At 39.3% G+C, this 23,038-nt stretch overlaps 2 protein-coding genes and 1 long non-coding RNA gene across 3 annotated transcripts; 1 reads left to right on the forward strand and 2 right to left on the reverse strand.

Annotated features, from left to right (window-relative positions):
* Positions 1-3,354: 3,354 nt before the first annotated feature.
* Positions 3,355-4,261, reverse strand: LOC140689088 (uncharacterized). Its single transcript, XR_012063961.1, has 2 exons — positions 4,170-4,261; positions 3,355-3,626 (listed from the first exon to the last, which is right to left on the reverse strand). It is a non-coding gene; the product is annotated as an uncharacterized lncRNA (long non-coding RNA).
* A 25-nt stretch (positions 4,262-4,286) lies between these two features.
* On the reverse strand, positions 4,287-7,783 carry GARIN6 (golgi associated RAB2 interactor family member 6; the record flags this gene model as incomplete). Its single annotated transcript, XM_072949392.1, has 5 exons — positions 7,684-7,783; positions 6,876-7,052; positions 5,922-6,124; positions 5,117-5,378; positions 4,287-4,760 (listed from the first exon to the last, which is right to left on the reverse strand). Coding segments are annotated over exons 2-5 (1,101 nt in total), but the record flags the coding sequence as incomplete, so codon positions are not given.
* Positions 7,784-16,245: 8,462 nt separating this feature from the next.
* LOC140689367 (olfactory receptor 6F1-like) lies at positions 16,246-17,205 on the forward strand. Its single transcript, XM_072950102.1, has one exon. The coding sequence runs from the start codon at positions 16,246-16,248 to the stop codon at positions 17,203-17,205; it is 960 nt and encodes a 319-aa protein (XP_072806203.1).
* The last annotated feature ends 5,833 nt before the right edge of the window (positions 17,206-23,038 follow it).

Below are 23,038 nucleotides of genomic sequence, written 5' to 3' on the forward strand. Positions count from 1 at the left end.
TGGAATAGGGAACTTTTCAGGTCAGAGTGAATTGGGGGGGGAAAACTTTTTTTTTTTCTTCTTCCCCAGCTTCTAGGCAATCCTGCAACCCCACAGTGACAACAGTGGCCAGGCAGTCACCCTAAATATAATAAAAGGAAAACGCTTCTCGCTACAGGAGCTGTGATCTCCATAGCATGGGAAGCAAGCATCCCTCCTGACCTTTCGCTTTACAGCCTCTCAAGCTTGGAAGGGAGGCAGACGCAGTCGTGCGGAGTGCATGTCAGAGCAAGACAACTAAAACCCCAGTTTCTAGTAAGAAACCCAGGAAATGACCCCTAAGAGCAGGAAGATGTAGGGGAAGCAGCTGAGGTAAGAAAGTTCAAGAAAGCCGTCCTAGTAATGTATGCATAAACTCCGAGACTCATCTCCAGGCTGCAGACACTTGCATCTGCATATAAAGAGCATATCCATGTCTTGGAGAACAAAAGTATGCAGTAGGAAGCCAGAGAGACCCCAAACTGTCCAGCACTGGTGTACACATAGGATATGTATCAAAAGCACTGGAAACTCTTTAAAATTGAACTGACATAGGAAGCAAAATCCATCCATCCATCCATCTATCTATCTATCTACACTTCAGAGTCCCATATTATGGAACTGATCAGAATACAATTCCAAATTTTGACACATAAAAGATAAGAAAATCTTAACATATCATAAAGAAAAGACAATAAACTTGATTTTAAAAAAGATTATTTAAAAGTGATAAAGAATAAGTCAGCTCAGTCTAAACAAACAGAAACACTTAACCAACACCATACCTTCTTTTCTGCTCATCCTCAGGCCGTAAGAAAGCAATGCTGCTGGGGCGGGGGTAGCTGTTCCTGATAAAACTAATGTTGTTATTTAAGGAAAACCAGAATGGACATTGGGTAGACATCTAGCAGTCTCTGCTAAATTCTCACATTCCTCAATTGAATAGTCGTAAGTTAGAAATATTTGTGCTTTTCCAGCCCCTGTACAAGATGAAGGTGTGAGGACAGACAACAGATTCTTTATCATACAATCCACCAGGTGTACGAAATAGCACGTGTAACATACATGTATGGATTAAAGAAAAAAGATCAGTATTTCATTTGAACCAAGATGTCATCAATTCAAGATATATCATTGTTTTATGTGCCCTTAAAAAGCTGGCAACTATATTAACTCAATATCTTATCCCTGCAAGTTTGTATTTTGTAATTATTAAGATAATCCTTCAGATTTGATTTTTAACACATATCACTCTTGTGAATATAAGAAAAGTAAAGTTACTACAATGAACTGGTTATGTCTGTAACAATGATAAATACAGAATTTAGGACCACCTGCTTTCAGAAGTGTTAAAAGGTGAAATTTAATTTCAGTGTCCATATACCCAACACCTTGTTTATGAAATAGGACATTCCAAACACTATTGAATCTTTTGTGTATATTTTCCAGATGACATCTCCTTTTTCACCATAGAGATACCTGATTTCCTTGAGACACTACCAACCATGGAATTGCTTTGTTTGGTCTCATTTTTGAACTGTTCAGTAACTCTTCTTGACATGCTTTGTTTAATCCAGCAGTAGGTGTGATTCATCCACACCAATGTGTATAGCTGTCAATGCTGTATCATATCCCACTGCACATATATACCACAATTTATTAATTCTTCAGTTGGTGAACCTTGGGAGATACTTCCTGGGCTTTGCTCCAAAATTCTCCTGGAATACATGTGTGAGTTTCCTCCGGGTATTGACTCCAGGATGTGGAACTGCTAAGTCTAGATGGTAAGCTTTTCTATCCCGAATACTACAAAATACTTCCTCTCCCTTCCCTGAATATCCTGAGTGTTCACAAGTCTTATTCTTCCTTAATTTATGGATCTGACATGACATATAATTCAGGGACCTTCAGAGGGAAGGGGAGGAGGAAAGACAGTTGGTAGTCCTTCCCATCCCACAGAATGTGACTTTCCATCCTAGCCTGGGCAACCAGAGGCAGACAGTGACGAAGGCAAAGAGCAGCGCTCTTGTGGGCTCTGTCGAGCAAAGGTGTGAGGTGGGGCTGTGGCAGGAAGGAGGACAGGGGTTTCAGGCTGCAACTCAGTTGATATCACAGAATGTTCTGGCGTCAATAATATGCTTTGGAATGAGCACATTCAAAATGACCATAGATTTCCTCGTGAAAAGAAAGGTCTTGTTTATTCAATACAAAAGGGAAGTTACCTGGAAACAGCTTGCTCCCCATGCCCTGGTGCCTCTTATGTTGGGCTTCCAAGGTTACTGCCCTGCCCCCCCCCTTTTTTACTGCCTCCTTACATAGTGGTCACAGTACCAGTGACTTCCCAGCCCCTCCAAGCTGTCCTCCTGCAAACCATCTCTCCCTCACCTACAGCACACTTCATTATTTCTTAGCAATGTGGACCCACCCTTTTTAACCATGGTGTCTCCAAATGTCCCCACCCCCCACCATGGGCACACTGTACTTCAGCCAAACTTGACTAATGCCTGTCTTTCAACCACATTTTCTCTTATCCTCTAGCATTGGTTCCGTGAAGGTGTTGCTCACATTGTTATCTCACGCTGTATGTACTTTTATTTCCTTGCCACCTCTTATCTCCCTATGGAGGCTGTGAACTCCCTCGGGGCTTTATTATTCACACAGGATGCGCACCCCACCCTGCCCTGTGCAGAGCGGAGAATCTGGCACACAGTCAGCACAGAGTCAATGTAGACTTAAAATAAAACTGAGTCACCAGACCCGTTCTGTTAAACCGGAACATCGTGAACTACAAAGAGGAAGTCAGATCTGCCCACACTGAGTGTGTTAGTGCTGGACCTGCTCGTCCTCTCTTGCTTCCCCACCTCTGTGAATTGCACTATCACCTGCCCAGACCGTCCAGCAGGAAACCTGGGGGTTACTTCATATTCTCCCCCGTCCCTCACTCCCTTGTTTAACTACTATGCTCTATGGAGTCCATGTCCATACCCTCTGTACATGTTATCATCTCTCCCTTCACGGCCATGGTCCCAAGTAACTTCTCTGATTCCAGGCTTCCTTCACTCCTTTGCGCAGTTATCACTGTAAGTATAGGTATGGGCAAATCACTTCTTGGCCCCAAACATCTCCCCAGGCCCCAGCCCATAACTGTCTGAGCATATCTGTCCTACTGCATCTCCTGCTGCTCCAAGTACCTTGAGCTGTGATCTTCCCGAACATACCCAACTGCCTTGCAGCCCCTGCCTAGGCTGTACCCCGCATCACAGCTTGCATTCCCCACTCTGCTTGTGTCTTTGTATACACCAGTTGTTAACACAGGTAAAAGACAAGTAGCAGGCATTAAAGAAAAGTAGTAGGCATTTATTTGAGGAAATGAGTTAACTGATCCGCTTCAGGAAAGTTATGTTTCTCCTGCCCTGAAACAGGTGAGTGATGACTTTTGAGATCCATTCTCATCCGTATCCTTGGTTTCCATGAATGGCGAACCTATGCTCCCTCCTAGGCTAGGATGAACCTTAGGAGAAGAGGAGGGACAAGGAAACCAGTCTCTGGATTATGGGACCCCATCTGGCCTAGTTTTAGGTCGGCTTCTCCTCAACTTCTGAGATACCCTGGAAAACAAGACAGAACAAATCTCGCTAAAACAAATACCGTCTAGTGCCAAGATTTTTATATATATAAACACCCTTTTCCAGTGAAAGAGTCAGACTTCCTTGGAGAAATGGTTGGCTGCAGGACTAGGCTAGGGAACTGATGAGGGCCGGCACGGAGGAGGTGAGAAACAAGACTTCCAACTGTTCTCCCCTGGGGAGCCCCCCTGCACGACGCAGTCGGTCTTGTCCATGCACGTCCCTCTCTTTATGGGGCTCGCAGATGTGGGAAAACCACACCAAGTTCATACTGCCCTTTTCTTATCACAGTGCCCGTTTGCCTGTGATAGCCCTGGTTTAGCGTTTGTAATTCTCCAGAGGAAGCGAAAAAGATAAGGAAACGGGAAAAGTCTGCAATCCCTTCGCCTGGACTGCGAGCTGCTGGAAGAGAGGTTAGTGCCTCATTGGTCCTAGTTCACCACACGCATCTGAGCACAGAGCATTTGAAAGTGAAATAAGAAACCAAAGCCAACAGAAAGGAGGGAGGGACATCTGGTCACCCACCTAGATTTGGCCCCTTTTCGGGTGGAGCTGAGGGTGGTGGGCTCCTCAGAGGAAGAGCCTTGTCCTCTTCTCCCTTTTACGTCCCCAAGTGCTTCTGCGCGATTTCGAGACTGATTTGTCTTCCCTGGAACTCCGGAGAAGAGTAGCCTTTTTGGTGTGTATCCTCTCCTGTTTCTTCCCGTGTGTAAGATCTTCGGCCTGGAGTTGAGACACCCTCCGGCCCACATCCTGTGCACTCAGATTGCTTCTGCTCTGCATGGTGGACACAGAGGGCCCCGCTCTGGGACCTTCAGCAGTCTTTGTGGCACGTCGGCTGATCACCTCTTCTCGGGCCATGTTCACGCTGCCCCGAGCGCTTACCACTGTTGCCCGAGATGCTGCCGCCCGGGATGCTGCCACGTGGTCAGGTTCTGAAGGTACCGGAATTAGGAAAGAGTGCTTTTTCCTAAGCAAATGTGTGTGTGAAGCATGCTGTTGGATCCCTTCCCCACCAGCATAAGCCAGAGAGGTGTCCTCAGACGGCTCAGCTACCATGGGAAGGCTCCTGACGCTGACCTGATCTTGGTCTACGTCTCCACAGAACTCCACAGCCTGTGCCAAGAGGAGAAACGGGGAAGCAAACAAGAAAATCAGTGACACGGAAAAGAGCTGTCACCTGTCTTCTTGAGGCTAAATCACTCAAGAGCTTATAATTAGAACCTTTGCGGTCAAGTCATCTCCCAGTGAATGCAGGAATCTCCTCTTTAGCCCCCCCCAACACTCCAGTTTTGCTTGGACAGTTCTGGTGCCCCTGTGGGCATCCCCACACTTTTACTTTATACATTTGTCTTAGCATTTCTGCAAAATAGATTCCTAAAAATCAGTCTGACAGTCAAGAGCTATGCTCATTTGAGCCACCCTCCCAAAGCACCCTGGCCCCTTCTCCGAGAGTCTCTACAAAGCCTTACTGCTGGACTCCGCTTATCCTCTGCGTCCAGCACAGGTATGTCCATCATGTCGCCAACTGGTTCAGCCTGGGTACCACTGTAAGCCTCCACCGGAGGTCTCAGAATGTACACCAGGTCTTCCCAGTGTGCAAACAGGTCTTCTTTTGTATCTGAAGGGGTGCACAGTTGTAGGTAAAAAGAGCGACCAGTGACAATCTTCAAGCAGATTTGTTGTTTCTCATAATTATAGATGGATAGCTTTACAAAGCTCAAAGGAAGCAGCCTGTGAGGAGCAAAGGAGTGCGGGGGTTAGGTGGGGATAAAGAGGAAGGAAGTGAGTCTCTTGGTCCAGCCAGAGTCCACTCCCTCTGTTAGAGGATTTACCGAATCCTGTCCGTTTGACCTCAGCTCTCATCTCCACCTCCCCATCACCGACAGGTGCAGCCCTAATTCTGAGAACATCACTGTGATGTTGTCATGTCTCAGTCCAACACCTGTATGGCTCCTACCAAAACCAGCAAGTGTTAAACCCTCACTTACTCTGCCATGCAAGATCCTCCCACTCACCGTATGTCCCCAGCTTGCTTTCTTGTCTTATTCCCACAACGCTCCTTACCTGGTCAATGGCCACTTTCCCCGTAAAGTCTTGGTGAACCCCTGTGGCTGTTTCTGGTCTCTTCTCCTCTGAATTCACACCACAGGTGCTAGTCATGCTGCTGAGACCCCTCTGTCACTGTGGGTTCTATGTTATGGTGAATTATGTACCTTGTGGTCTTATCCCCTCCATGTACTTCTAACAGGAAGAGACTAAAGCTCCTGGACTCACCTGGTCAGCTCCAAGCTCTCTGCCGACTTGAAGCCCCTTCCCTGTCTGTGTTTGTCATGTCTGGCATTGACTGCACAGCTCATCACTGGCCTTGCCAGCAGCATGACATCAGGAATTGTGAGGTTGGGGCTGCTGAATGTAATGCCCACTGTCACCATTTGTACTCTGTTGTGCACGTCAATCACTTCTCCTCTCTTGCTGACCTGTTGTTGGAAGAAAGAGGAAAGGAGCATTGTCTTATCTTCTCCCCTATCTGCTCCACTCCCGAATAAAGTGTCCAGCACAGTTCTTGGTGTGTGCAAACATTCAGAGGGCTGTTAGTTTTCCCACACATGTAATTCAAGCCCTGTACCACAGCTTAGCCCTGACTCACATCTCCCTCTCCAGTGTGACCTCCTAGAGAAGCCAGAATCTTCCTCAGCACATCTATGTGCCATGGTAACATAAACAGATGTCCATGTTCTTAGAAGACGCACGAAGGATTCAAGGGGTGAATAGCATAACGTGAACAACTCATCAAGAATAATGATTTGTACCTGTGTGCTTACTGCGTCTCCATCCTGCCTACACATGACAAGGAACTGAAACTCTGAAACACCCTGCTGTCTCGACTGACTGAGTCATCACACTAGGGTTTTGTGAGGTAGGCCCCAGGCATCAGTGATTTCAAAACTTTCCAGGTAATTCAGAGGAGCAGCCAAGGCTGAGAGCCGGTGATAGATGGAAAGCCATGGAGCAGCCTGGAGCCACTTGATACAACTGGGCATGTACATCTACTGAAACACAAAACAAAACGTTTCCGCTATCCGGTGGAGATGTCACTCAAAACATCTCTGCACACTCAGCATGTACTAGGTCTTCAATTAATTTTGGGGAAAAGCGTGGAAGGATGGAAGGAAGGGGGAACTATAAGAAAGAATCATGCAGAAGAGGGGGAGGAATGAGATCATTCACCTGGATAAAGTCACTTTCAAATACGGGCATTTGCTTGAATAGATCATACTCTCCCTTGTCCAGCTGCTGCTGCAGTTTCCCCTTGGAGCTGCTGAACATGGGTAACACGTGGCAGCTTTGGGAGCTGCCATAGGACAACATCATACTGCTGTCCATGGCCATCTTCTATGAAGACAGCTGAAAAGAGGAGGCAAGTCATCTCTTGCCATTGTTCCTTAGAAATTGTTTCCCCAACTGCCGCCCCTGGCACATAGAGTTAACCCCACACATCATGCATGCCATGTTGATTCAGACAAAAGGGGTCCTCTGGACAGATGCAACCTGTGCCCACATTTTGCTAGCAGGCAGCACCCCTGTTGGAATTGGAGCAAGGCTCCCTTTTCCTCCTGGCTCGGGTGGGCCGGCACCAGGATGACTGCACAATCGGATGAACAGGAATGCAGGCTGCATGGCAGACCCCTTACCCTCACCCCTCACCCCGCTGCTGCCTGCGAGCAGAGAACAGCTTGCCCAACCTTGTGGGCGTGGCCCTGCGGGCCCCTGACTGCCTCACAGAGCTCGGCGTTTAATTCCCCCTCCCTTCCTTGGCCCAGGACTAACACGTTCACTATTTTCAATGCGGGTTCGTTGCAGCTGGGAAAAGTGGCCATCGCGTCTCTCCCGGCAGAGGCAAGCGACCCTCACTCTGCCTCAGAGCTTTCTGGACGGCTTTCACCCTTGGGATGGCCTTTCCGTTTAGATCAGTGTCTGTCCCCCCTTCCCCATCCTGGTCGGGGTCCAGGTCCTGACGCTGGGACGCCCGCCTCACCGCACGAGGCGCCCTCCGCAGGCTGCGCGGCGCGTCAGGCCGGGAGCCGGATGGAGAGGCCGCGCCGAGCCGCTCCCGCGTCCCTGCCGCTCTCGCCCAGCAAAACCGCCCCCGTGTGTCTCCTGCAAACCTCCTCCAACTGCCGCCCGCCGCAACCACCTCCTCCCCCGGCGAGGGCCGCCTTTCAAACACCCCTGTCCTTTGTGACCTGGCGGGTCACACATCATTGTGTCCTCACCCCCACCGGCAGCCCACCCAAGGGCGCGGTCAGGATGAGCGGGGCCTGCCGCCTCCTGCGCCCCCCCCCCCGCCTTGGGCTGGGAGCTCTCTGACAGTAGACGGGGGCAGGACCACCTGCCCAAACCTAGACTCGTCGAGAGATGGGTCCGCTTTGGGCGATGAGACGGAGTGGCCGTGCACTGCCACTCTCCTATGCTTCGCTGCATGCAGGGGACAGGGATGGTGGCGGAGTGGTGTTCCCGCCTTGTCTCCTGCCCCCGTCCGTATGATGGCAGGGTCTTACCTCCCCATTCAAGGTCTGGTTTATGGGACAGCAACCCCACAGTGGAGCCCGAGAGCAAGCCCTCCTTACAGAGAGTGGGGAATCACAGGGAAACAGGCCAAGTAAATCCAGGGAGGCATGGCTTATGTTCCTGCTAAGGAACGGAGTATGAAAGCAGAACCAGCCCAGGCTCTGGCTCTGGCTGCTGACGAGCCAAAGCCCTTTACACGGGCTGCCACAGACCTCCGAGGCCTGAGGCTGCCTGTCGGTGAGGAGGGAAGTTGCTCCCACTGTGCCACTCCTTCCCCTTCGGTCAGCATCGCAGGCACACCTAGCTGGGGTGGAGGGTTGGGCAGGGTGACATTTTAGGAGCCGGGCCCCAGCATGACCACTTAACTTTCGGTTTCCTTGATTTCCTGTATTCTGGGACTCGGCCTTTGTTGACTGTTACTAGTCCCCAAAGTCTACTTGTTTCCTGTTTCAACATCACTGATATCTTTTAGCATCTGTATGATCAATGACCACGGGCTAACATAGAATGCCACATTACTCACTAAGTATAAGAATTTCAGTAACATAAATGTGTGTATTATGCTTCGTAGGTAGACTGTGAGTAATCACTCTCTAATGTAGGCAAGGAGCATAGATGTTTTTTGAATGAGACCACCTTGTAAGTATTAGATACGGAAATCCATCACTCATTTAAAATAAAACATACATTTATTGCAATAAGGAAACCAGCAGCAAGTAATTCTGATTGTAAAAGTTCTTAACTTCATGTGCAGAACAGTTATTTTTTAAAAATTACAAAATTCTATTGGATATGAATGTCTGTCAAGCAAATAAATCAACTAGTTTATAATGGTAAAAGCAAAATAATGGATAGTAGATTACATCATAATTCTAATATTTCCAGAAATATTTGTTGAACAGTAATTATAACATTACACTATACTTTAACTATGTGTTTATTTCTATGTATTTCATTACATAGAAGGCAAGGGAAGTTAAGAAAATGTCCCAGGGGGATAACCTGACTTTCTCATGATAAGTCTTAACAGAATATTTACTTTTGCCTAGAAAATTTTTAAAACAAGAAAACTCTGAATTTATGTAAAACACAAATAATATTATCAATCACTCAATGTAGACTTAAGTGTAGAAAAACTGAAGAAAGCACTTAAATTTGGGAAGAAAGAAAATACCTTCATTATTTATTACTTTCTCCCTAACTTTAGCTGAAGGTAAGCATCAACTTGTATCACAAGAACGCCTAAACTTGACCCCAGAAGCTTTACAGTTTGCTGAGTGGTCTGAGACATTTGCTTTCTATTCTATTCAAATATTCTAAACTTTAATCTCAAAATATGCATAATCAAATTTTAGTTCTAATTACATTTCAGATAATACTGACTTATTCTCAAACAGTTCACTGTATGATGGTGATAATCAGTTCTGAACTTGATTCAGCTCAAAATTGATTCTGATATAGAATACAGTGTACATTTGAAGGCCACCTTTGAATGGTTAGAAAAGATGATAAAATTTTGGTCTTTTGAATTTGTTGCGTTAACTTGCCACACTGTAACATTTTGCTTTAAATAGTTGACTTTGCTGCTTATAAATCATTTCAGTTGTTAATACGACTTCATAATACTGCTATAGTTACATCATCCAAACAAGTCATGAGATGTAATAATTCAATATACAAGTTGAATTAAGAAAATAAATTAAGACCATTTTAAAACATATATTGAGAAAACTTATTAATTGGCAACATTTTTATCAACTTTGTTTAATGTAAATAAAATATTTAAGTTAATAACACATTAAAAATGTCTCAAGGTTGTATGCATCTAAATACTTGATCAAATTAAAAAGGACTTGGTTGATTTCTGATTTCATCTCATTTTGATTTATGAAGTTAACTTACCTAGTTATTTCTTTTTGAATGGCCCAAGAGTAATTTATAGGTAGCATAAGTATAAGTGTTAAAGAATAACACATGCTAATAATTTTCCATATGATAAAAATTTGTTTCAAAAATTCTCAGTGTGGAAGAAGTCTATACATTTCAATAGTTTACATAGAAGGTAAATAAATATGTACCATATTTTAAAAAAATAACTAGAAAGAATCAAAAAGATTAAAAAGCAAAGTGTGGAAAATAATTGTTGACCGCAAATATTTGAAAAAGACCTAAGTAGAATTCGCAAAAATAGAAGCAAATTATTATTAAAATTAAAAATTCAGTGAAAGCTTAAAGATCAAACTGAGTCAATGGATTCATGAGAAAAAAATAATCAGAACATTTTATAGAAAAGGAAATAGAATTTTATACACACACATAGGTACACAAACCAACACACACACACACAAGTATAATAAGTTAGAGATACAGAGAATAAAGAAGGAAAGAGGAAATAAAAAGAAGTGGTCATTTGGTAATGGCTAACTTTTTAAAAAAAATTTGTAAAATATATCAATCCGTGTGTTCAGGAGAACAGTTTGCCTCATCTAGATAGAAATTAGCATACAAATTGAGTGTATGATATCTTTTAAAAAAACCCTCTAAATCCCCTGTTTATTCATATTCAGACTGTGTCCTGAAGTCTAAGCTCTCTGAACTTCATCAACAAGTTTACTGCTAATTCCAGGCTAAAGCCATTGGCAGTGAACTTCTGGCTAGATTTGGCCAATAGAGGGACTTGTACTAGAGTAGATAAAAAGAATTAAATTCTGCATAGGGTGTTAACTATTCAGTTCTCTTTTTGTAAAGGTGTCTCAGGCTGGAAGACTAGACTCCCCAATCAAAATACACAGAGTGGATAAGTGCATAAACAAAGAAACTAGGCCCAATTTTATTTTCTCTACAACAGAATTACTTCAGCCTTATGGACAAATAAAGGCTAAAAATCAAGGCATTGTAAGATATTCTATGAAAATGGAAATCAAAAGAGACAAACAATGCCATGTGATGAAAAAGGGATCCATTCATCAACAGGCTATAACAATTTAAAATATATTACAACCCAGTATCAGAGACCCTGAAGATATAAAGCGAATATTAACTAATATAAAGGGGGGGATATAAAACAATAGGATAATAGCAGATGGTTTCAATATACCACCTTCAACAACAGACAGATCATACAAACAGAAAATTAATAAGAAACCAGAAGGTTTGAACTACCCTTTAGTCCAAATGGGCCTAGCAGACATATACCAAGCATTGCTTCCAACAGCAGCAAATCCATATTTTTCTCGAGTGTACATGGAACATTCTCCCAAATAGGAGCACATGGTAGACCGCAAAACAAATCTTAAGACATTTATAAAAGCTAAAGTTATATTAAGCATCTTTTTCAATTACAGTGTTATGAAACTAGAAATCAATAAAAGGTATAGAATTGTAAAATTCACCAATATGTGGAAATTAAGCAGTACACTCTTACAGAAGAAATTAGGTCAAAAAAGGAGAAATCTTTGGACGAATGAAAATACAATATAGTAAAATTTACGGTATACAGCAAAAGCAGCTCTAAAAGAGAAGTTTTAAATAATAAATGCCATAGCTGAGATAAAAACCTAAAAATAAAAAACTAACTTTGTTTTTCAATGAACAAGACAAAGAAGAGCATATTAAACCCAAGTTAAGCAGACAGAAGTAAAAAATATCAGCAGAAATAAATAAAATAGACAATAGAAAATAACTGACACACTGAATTAATTATTTGAAAAGATAAAACCCACAAACCTTTAGCTACATGAACTAAGAAAATGCGAGTGAAGATTTAAATAAATAAAGTCCAGTTTTAAAGAGGAGAAATTACATCTGACCCCATAGAAATAAAATGAATGATAAAGGAAAATTATGAACTATTTTACACCAAAGAATGAGACAACCTAGGAGAAATGTATAAATTCCTAGAAATATTCAACCTACCACCTCTGAATCAAGACACGATAGAAAGACTGAACAAACCAATAACGAATAAACAGATTGAAGCAGTAATCAAAACTCCCAAGCAATGAAAGCTTAAGGACAGAAGGCTTCAAGGATGAATTCTACCAAATATTTAAAAGAAAAAAATCAATACCAAACCTTTTAAACTCTTACAAAAAATAGAAGAGGGAGGATTAACAAATGATAGTATAAGGCTAACATTAGCCTGATATTAAGACAAAAACACCAGAATAAAATAAAATGTTCCAATAACCTTGGAAATTTTATAGCATTTTCTTATTAAATTAAATAGGCACAGCACATAAATACTCAGCACGTGGGAAAAAGCCTTTCATGGTATGTGACACAAATGCTTATATAATGTGATTCCATATGGATGAAAACATAGAATAAGGAAGCTAGGCCATAAACGAAAAAAAAAGGAGAAAAGTAATTGCTTGGTTCTAAGGGAAGAATTAGCATGAGTGCATGGAGCATGAAGAAACTTTGTGGAGGAGAAAAGAATGCTGGGTTTCTTAACTGTGGTTGTAGTTACATGTGTGTATACATTTGTCAAAACTCATTGCTTATAATGAGTGTGTATTATGCTATGTCAGTTACAGCACTAAACGTTTATAAAAATTGTATTGTCTATTGCCCTAGGATAGAGTTACACAGTGTGATCACTATTAATACCTTGGATGAGAGATTTGATATCCTCAGATAAGCTTTCTCACCTGAGCATTTTTCATGCCCGTATCAATACATGAAACCAACATCCTATGTTACTGAGAAAAAAAGAGAGAGAGAAAGAAAACTCTCTCCACACATTTTGAAATATCTCTTAATGACTTCCCCTTCGTCATTTACCACTGGTTTACAATTTGTTTCTTTAGTGCGTTAAGTGTTTGATCTGCTCTGCATCTATGCAAATTATTGAGTTTATTTTATTTAACATATGTGATAACCAATGTTCAGAAACCAATAAACTGGACATTCTTTTTATTAAGTAATTTAAGCAAACTCAAAATTACTTTGCAAAGTCTCTTTCACTGCGTCTATGTGGATATCATCTATATTTATTTTATTCATTGTTCTAGGTTGTCATTTTCTTCTTCTGATACCACGGTTTGCCCTACTTTCATACTCTCTACACATATTCACTGAGTTGTAATATAAACATTTTGTGAAATGGCTAAATCTTGGTGTCTGGTTTAGTGGGCAGCATTGTTTTCCACACACACTCAGTAAGTCCTGTTTTAGTTGAGTTATTTGCTGTAAAGAGATGCCAAGCCAGCGTTGTTTTGTTTCTTCCTTTCTTTCTTTTGTTGGTTTTGTAGCCCTGTATTGGAAAGAAAGGCTTTTCAATTCTAACCTAGTTTGTACTTTTTATGCTGGAGAATCCTTTCTTCCGCTGTGGCTGAATCATTGAGAGATACAATTCTGAAATTACATTTTGAAAGGTGAATTTCATGGGCAGTGGCAGTTAATGAAGCCACCGAGGAGACTAGTTCCTGTGGAGATGTTTCAAATGCTTCCCACGCTTTACTTTTCCTTTGGCCCCAAGAGGAGAATACTCTGATTGTCACCAAAGGACAGTCCTCAGGGAATTTCTGTGGGTGTCTCAAGGTAGAGGACAGATCTCCAAAGCTCGAGGCTGATGAAACACTAACATTTCTCATCAGGGGGATCTCAGACCATGCCTTTCTCTGCATCCTGGTCACAGGGACAAACAAACTGAGGAAAAAAAAAAGTTTTGTGTTTATCTGTAGCATAGATGGTGTGTCACAGCCAAGGGCGTAACAGAGAGCTGATGTCTAAGCTTACTTCCCTTATGTAATGTGCTCTAATTCCTAGACATGTTGAAAAGGAGCATTTAAAGAAAATATCAGTAATAGCATTTAATTCCTGAAAAATAACCATTCCTGTGAGTATACCTGGGCAGATATAAGCAGCGCTGTTTCTCACTTTTCTAGAGAATGATAGAGTTACATGATAGCACTTTTAACGGTTTGGTTATTTCTGTAATCTGAGACAGCAGTCTTGTTCAGATACTCATTTGGCATTTAAGAAACGTTTCTATAGCTTATAAAATGAAACATTAAATAAATAAAAAATACATTTCTCCTTCTATTTCAATGTTATTTTATTTTATAAAAATGGTAAATAATAGGATATTAGTTTTCCTAGTATTCCGTTTCCTCCTCAAGCTATATATAGCTAGAGTGTGTATAATTATTTTTTTCTAAACACAGAATTAGGTAATTTGGGTATCTATTAGAAAAAGAAAAGTCATTTTCTTTTGGGGGATGGCATTCACTTGATTCTGTTGTCAAAGTTCTACTTATATTCCTTTCAAATAATTTTTCTTACTTTCTTTCTTTTTTCTTAATGCCAGGAGACTAATAGTATAATAGTACTAATAATAACTATAGTAGAAATAGTTATGTGATAACCTTTAGCATGACTAAATAGGATGTTATTAGATATATAGATGATAGCAATGAGTTACTTTGGATAAATGACCTTACATGAGTAATATAACTTAATGTTTTCTTATGAGGTCAGAGTACCAAACTCAGTAAATATATTTTTAAAAAGTTGTCCCAGTTATTTCCTTCGAATGGTTCTCTTAAATTACATATCCTAGGTCAATTTCTCCTCATATTTTGAAAACTATTTTTGAATAGTGGTAGAGCCAGCAAAAGCACAATTTTATTTGTGGTATTCAAAATAATGTGGTAAGAATGTTAGCATTTTGAGGGGATCAATATCAAAAGATTGGTTTAGTGGGACACATAAAATATTCCCTTGACCATACTAACCTAACCATTTAACCAGGTCTAAGTAATAATTTCTATGATGTATATCTTGAAAAGCTCTACTTTATCAACAGCACATCACAGGGAGCATGAATGTGGTGTCATAAAACTTATACACAGTTTTCTATAGAGGTTTATAATTCAAAACTTCCATAAACGTTTAATACAGGAATTTGTGGATTTGAACCACATTGCTTTCCTGTTACAATTCACCTACTTTTCCATTGTGATTCTACAAGAGATATAAAGTCTGTATTTTTACTGCCAGGCATTTTTTTTTAAATAGCAAAAATATACATTTTACATATAGAAGGACGTTTTTATCATGGGTGTTAAGATTTTTTTTCTATTGTATAATTTGCACTTATCAATTGGATATTTTGGTACCAAAACACATATATACATAAATACAACCATTAAAAACCCGTTTCTTTAAAAATAAGATTTTTTAAATTTTGTCAAGAACACTTATCATAACTATAGTTATAAATACTGTATTTTATACTTTAAAAGCTGTGTCTATTGAAAGACAGCTGGATTTATGACTTCAATATTATTTGCTGGATTGTTCTTAAACAGTGCAGGAGAAATGGATGCAATGATTCTGAAAACAAGCGAGCCAAGATTATAACAGGTGGAGGAATATTTATGAAAGAAAACTTTTCCTTGGGTGTTGAATTCACACTTTTTGTTTGCTTTCTGGAGATACATTTTGTTCATCTACCAATTTCCCACCAAGCTCTAAGTGATGGGGTACAGCAGGGTTCATAAAGTTAAAACTGTAGACAATTCTTTGCCTTCATAAGGCGACTAGTGTGGTCCAGGAGCTCCATTCTGAGAGCGCCCACCCCCATCCTCTGTTCTGCATGTGGTTTATGTCTTCACCAATCTCTAATGTCCAGGATGTGAAATCCTCAGTGATGGGACAATGGCATGTCCTTTCAATAGTCACATTTTATGTATTGTCTGGACTGTGGTCTTTTAAGACAACCTACCTGGGTACAATATATGCCCCATCATTTAAATTGATTTGACTAGGAAAAATATTTCGTTTCTCCATTTGCAAAGTGCATTATTAAATTATTTACCTTTGTAATTTTTTTATAACTCAAATAAACTAAATCATATAAAATATTTATGAAGATGCCAATTATGTTGTTTGGCAGACATTGACTTTTTACTATTCTTGTGTCCGTTATTATCATAAAATCAATATGTATGAAATATTCATCTCTTGCTCCTCTGCCAAATTCTAGGCCTTGTTAACTCATTCCAGACAACGAGGATGAGATATGAATATGGCAAACCAAACAAGAGTGACAGAGTTCATCTTCCTGGGGTTTTCTGGCATGCTGTATCTGCGGCTTGTGTTATTTGTGATGTTTCTCACTGTATATCTGCTCTCCCTCATGGGAAACACCCTCATCATTTTCATCGTTCTGATGGACTCCACTCTCCAAACACCCATGTACATTTTCTTAGGAAATCTATCCTTCCTAGAGATCTGGTACACCACAGCCACAGTGCCTAAGTTGCTGGCCACCTGTGTCTCGCGGGTGGTCACCATCTCTGTTTCTGGCTGTGTGGCCCAATATTACTTCTTTTTCTCTATGGGAGCTACGGAGTGCATCATGCTGGCTGTGATGGCCTATGACCGGTACCTGGCCATCTGCAGCCCTCTGAGGTACTCACTCCTCATGCGTCTTCCCGTGTGCCTGCGGTTTGCAGCTGGATCTTGGGTTGGGGGCTTCGTTGCCCCGCTCCTACCTACCATACTCATCTCTTACCTAGACTTTTGTGGACCCCAGAAGATCAATCATTTCTTCTGTGACTCAGACCCAATTTTTAAACTCTCTTGCTCAGATACATTCTTGGTGGAGGCCTTGGGCTATACGTGTAGTTCTGTTGTGATTCTAAGTTCTTTTCTTCTCACCATGTCCTCCTACGGGCACATCGTGGTCACAATCATCAGGCTGTCTTCCCGGGAAGCCCGGAAGAAAACTTTCTCCACCTGCGCGTCCCACCTCACCGTGGTCACCATCTACTATGGCACCATAATCTTTGCCTATGTTCGCCCTCCTGCCAAGTACAACTTCACCATGGGTAAAGTGGTCTCGGTGATCTACTGTGTGGTCACCCCATTGGTAAACCCTCTGGTATACACCCTAAGAAATAAAGATGTAAAGAAAGCTTTCAGAAAAGTTCTAACAAGAAAGACATTGCTCTTGACCAAAAGTACGCAGGAGATTTGAGAGATTAACTAAAATGAGCAATTTAGAATGGATTCTCAAAGCACATTTGCAAATGGTAAGTGTTGAAAATTTTAGTATTGGATGGATACCACCCAATATGGACATCTCTGCACTTTACATTTTGGTTTGAATTCTACTGAAATAGGTACTCTGTAATTACTGTGTTTAAGAATGACTCAGTGCAATATCATAGTGATAAAGAGATAAATGACACAAATGCCCACAAGGCATTTACAATGGGAAAATTGACTGATTTTTGTCCCAAACCAACAGTTCACTTCACATTTTTTATAATTTACACCTTAATCGTAACCATCAGCCAACAGTTTTTTTCCATTATATAAAGCGGTGTTACTACATCTAGTAGATAGACTGTTATAAATGTATTGCTTTGTACTGCAAAATAATTTAATACACAGTTAAAGTACATAGGGTGAGCCAGGCAATATTATTAAGCATGGGTGTTGATTTAATTACAAATATACACATAATTGGAGAATTTCATTAGAAAAATATCAGGAAGATGTTAGCTAATTGAAGTTTTTCTAAATAATATTACAAAATTTCAAAGTATTGGCAGTGGTAACAAGGTTAATAAGGAGAAGGGGAAAAAAAACTTAGAACCAGACTACACAAGAATGGAACATCTCACACGGTGAAAAAAAAGCTTATATTCTTACAGAATATTCAAGCAGACAGTAATTTGAGCATAAATTTATACAATTCAGCTGGAGGGGGAGAAAAAAGGTGGTAGAAAATAGGTTTTCTATTATTATGGCCACCTTTCTATGTTAATGAAGAAGCTTTATAATTTTTAATTATTTCAGTACTTTTTAGTAACCAAGAGATGGCAAGCTTGTTAGAAGAAATAAATTCTATCAAAGCTTTCTAAGATGGTGTTGTCTACCCGATTGCCTCTGAACGTCTTGCTCTCCAGAGTGTGGTCAGTGGACTGGAAACTGGAATAATCTGAGAGCTTGTTGGGAATGCAAATCTAACCTCAGCCTCTTCAATGAGATTATGTCATAGTTGACTGATACTCAGATTACATCACTAGAAACTCTATTTTAGCGACCAAGATTTTTAAAAGTCTTTTTTTTTTAATGACAGTAGTAGTGAATATAATGAATTCAACAGTTTCTTGCAGATGCCAATGCTTGACATTTTTCTTAGTTTCAATTTTGGCATGCCCTTTTCTGCATATATTTAAACCATAGCATTTTTTTTTTAATTTTTTTCCTGAATGCCTAATTAATTTTTCTTTTTAACCCAGTGCATTGTCATGGAGACCAAAATTACCCGTTTGTGTAAATGAAAAATGTACATCACATTTCTTTTAACATTTCTTCTTTTTTCATCTGAAAAGCCATATACAAACTCTCACAATAATAGGGAAACATTCTGTATCTTCACACAGGTATTGCTGTGTATTATTCTGCAAGGGAGGAAAAAAGTCATTTCACCCTCTTAAGATCTGTGGTTAAGCTTAAGTGTTAAACTAACAGAAGGTAGATTCACAGGATAAAAGCATATACAGTTTGCTTCATTTTTTTACGTGCAGATAGATGTCCTCAAATGAAAACAAATGTAAAAGAAAGAATGTTGCTCATCTTGCAGTTCTACGAGGATTAAGTTGTTAGCTACTGTGTTTGCTGAAGACACTGCACCCAGAGAGGGATTCAGGATGAAAAGCAGGATGAGGAACTTCGTGTTTTGGAAAAACAGGCTCTTTGATAGTTAGCTGTTTAATCTTATGAAGAATTTTAATAAACCCAGATTCTTGCATTATCCATACATAGAAAAACAGCAAAATAATTAACTGAGGTATCTATTCCTTGTGAGTCACATTTTTCCCCCAAGATATATGCCTAACTGCATGTATCCCCTGGGGAAAAAAAAAACATACCTACTGGCTTCTCCCCATCTCTTCAAAGGAGATTTCTCGGAGCTGCTGTGAGGCTATGTCCCAGGCTACAGCCCTTAATAAGACCTTGAATAAAACTTCAATTGAAAACTCTTATGTTGTTCATTTTTATTTAAGTAAACAGAAACTAGAAGAACTTATTGGGTCCAAAAGTTGATACAACTTCGTAACAAATAATGATAAGTTGTGGGGATGTGACAAGACAAAGATGTTTGGGCTAGGAACACTAAATTATAGGAGAGTAAGAAATAAATGGAGAAACTAAAGGACAGTAAAAGTTATTTGAGTAGATTGTGTTTTTACAGGTTCACTTTGATGTCAATGATCAGCCTTCAGTGATAAGAATGACATTCCCCTCCTGGGTCATGGTGGGCACCTTCCAGTAGGAAATGTTATGACCTGCTTTTAGGTAGAAAAGGGAAGTCATGGAGCCCTTCCTACATTTGCTCTTTCTCAAGTGCTTTCTGCTCAAAATAGTCACTTATGCCACAGCAACATATTTTGGGGTGGCATGTTCTTAAACCCTCACAACTGAAGACAGATTCTCGTATTCTGTTAATGGCAGTAATCTTTCCAAATCCAATTTCTTGGCACAGAATGTGTATCTAAATCTTCCTCAATTCATCACATCACTTATCCCAAAACACTAACTGTCTTTTATTTGTTTGTTTGTTTGTTTGTTATTTTTGTGGCTAGGACAATCCAGGAGCTGTGGGTAGTTTGAGTTATTCAAAAAGGAAAAAAATGTGTCACTTACTGCAAATACAATTGAAAGATATATATAAAATGTTACCTATTCCATTTATTCATCTTCATCCCATTTTTACACTTACATAAACACTTTGTGCTTACTTTCAAAAATGGCAATAAAGTTGGTTTCATTGGAAAAGGGCAAATTTGATACTATGTATCACATTTCCTCTTGGCAGATTTGTATTAAAGCTGATTATCATATAATCAGAATTTATGATGCTGGTGATCTTTATAAAACAGTGTAACGGTATAAAGCAAAAGGGAAATGTGAGCAACTTTTAGATAACCCATGAGAAAAGTTGAAATGGAAGCAAAATAATATTTCATTTTATTTTGATTATAAAACTTGAAGAGTATTTGATAAAATTTCACAGAATGTAAAAGAGATAGGAGATATTTTTATGAAGAGAACAGCATTTACTTACAATTTGTTCTCTAAATCTTGACAATACACTTATACATGTAATTTGATGAACCAAAATGACAATATATATAAAGATCATTTTTATAAGTATTTAAGCAACTTCCTGACTTAGAAAAGTATTTGTAAACATCTTGTTTGTTTGCTTGAACCTTCTTCTGTGTGCTGTAAACTTGCTAAGATAAATGTTACCATTTATATTTTGAATATTAAGTTTGTGTTTATGTGTTCCTTTGAAATACTATGTACTGAATTCTATTTAAAATACCTACTTGCTATCTCATTACTTCCTTGAGAAAAGAGGCTTGAAGTACGGACCTTTAAATGTAGAAAACCAAAGTCAACATTATTTCAATCAAACTCAAGAGAAAAAAAAAAACTATATGATAGAGTGACTCTTCATTATATAAGTTGGGGAGTCTGGCACCTTAGAACTTACCCTGCCAACCCCTAATTCATCACAATTCACAGTCAATCTATCAAAATTCTCATTTTTTTGCTAAAAAATTCTTTTCAAATGCATCAACATATTTTCATCTCTTTAGACAATATCAGAATGTAAGCTGCACATGTCCACTTTTAGATACCACAGTGATGCCCTTCAAAGATCTGAGCCCCTTCCCTCAAGATAACATCCAATGATGCCCACATGCCACAATCAGAGTGGACATTTTACACTGTCCATCAGAACATGTTTCTTTCCTTCCTAAAATAGATTAGCCTATTCATCCTGATTTAAGAATATAAAATAAATCACTCATTCTGAGCTAGAAACATTGTATGGATTGGCACTCTCTTATCTTCTTGTTCCTTCTTTTGTCAAAGCATTACTAGACCGTCTTATCACCACATCACCATGTACTCGCCGTGCGCTTCCCCCCACATGTGTGACACGTTTTACTCACTCAACTGGACTCTCCCTCTTGCAGCAATCATGCTGCTTCTTCTTCAGGATCTCCCCTAAGACACCACTTTCCTAGGGTAAAGTCCATCACTGAACTCACTGGAAATATTCAAGGCTCTATAAATCACTGTCTCCCAATCACCAGGCACCTTTCACTCAAACTTTGCTCAGTTACAACTTAATTTATATGATTATAAGATCATGGCATTGAATTCATGTAATTTTATTCTTCTTCTAAGAATGACTTATGGGTCTTAAAGTCCAAAACTATAAAAGGTAAACATTTAGAAACTACAAGACTTCATTTTTTCCTACCTGCTGCATTTTTCTTTGCTTATGTAGATGAACAATTTCTTCTCTATAAATTCAGTGCTTACTTAGCATTTTTCTGGATATTCGTTGTAGGTGGGTTGAGACAGAGGCATGTTAAGTAAATGGAAATTTACAATACTTCCTATACAAAAATCAACTATAATATGTACAATATATTGTGGCTTCTTTTCAATTTATAAGTAACTATCTTGAAGTATGGTTGATGTCAAGAGTCAGAAGACTTTTTATTTATTGTTCTATGTGCATAGGATATTTTATATTTTTAAAATTCCCCTAATATTAGACATTCTTTCTAGCCTTCATACCTTGTGATATGTTTCCCTAAGCGACAATTAAGTGAATATCTCCTTAAAAGACAAGTGATATGTTTAGGAAATTTGAGGGATCAATATAAATAGCTCAGAACTTATAAGGAAAATTTATTCATAAGAAAGAGCCCCAAAATTATACAATGAGGAAGGAATGGTCTATTTAATAAATGGTTTTGGAAAAATTGGACAACCACATGCAAAAATTCACCTTACACATGTATTAACTTAAAATGGATCAAAGACTTAAACATAAGGCCTGAAACCACAAAGCAACAAGAAGACATCAGCTTCTTGACATTAGACTTGGTGAAGATTTTTTGGATCTGACACCAAGCGCAATAGCAATAAAACCAAAAATAAATATGGTAGACTGTAGCCAACTACAAAGCTTTTCCCAGGAAAAGGAACCATCCACAAAATAAAAGGACAACCTACAAAATGAGAGACAATATTTGCATACGATATATCTGATAAGGAGTTAATAAGAAAAATATGTAAAGAATTCACACAACTCATTAAAAACCAAAAAAAGAGAAACAATTAATAAATCTGATTGAAAATAAACACTGGAGTTAAATAAATATGCTTCTAAAGAAAACATACAAATGTCTAATGTACATGAAAAGTGGTTTGAAATCAATAATCAACTGGAAAATGAAAGTCAAAACCACATTGGCGTATCATTTCACATCCATTAGAATGTCTATCATCAGAAAGACAAGAGATTAAAAGTGTCCACAAGGATGTGGAAAAAAAGGAACTCTTGGACATTAATAGTAGGAATAAAATATGTGCAATGCATATCTTCAATAGTCAAAGATTTCTTACAAAAGTACAAGAAAATAAACTAATCCTCAAAGAGAAAGATGGGAAAGAACATGGAGAGAAATTTTTCAAATTAAATTATACACACAAAAAATAAAAAGGAAAAATATATTAAAATTCAGTAATAGTAGCAGTGGTACTTGTTCTATACATCATCAATTTTCACGAATGGAAAGTAAAAAAAAAATCAAAATAGTAACTTTGGAATCTAGTTAAAATGCAGTGAGACAGACACATTTGTACCTGTGAGTGGCATTTTCAACTGAAATATATCACATGACATGATGATATTCTGGGAGTTTCCACTTTGAATATATAACAGTCAATTAAAAGTGCTCACATTCAGTAGCCTGAATATTATA

Source organism: Vicugna pacos, chromosome 25, assembly GCF_048564905.1.
Source record: "Vicugna pacos chromosome 25, VicPac4, whole genome shotgun sequence".
Taxonomy (NCBI): domain Eukaryota; kingdom Metazoa; phylum Chordata; class Mammalia; order Artiodactyla; family Camelidae; genus Vicugna; species Vicugna pacos.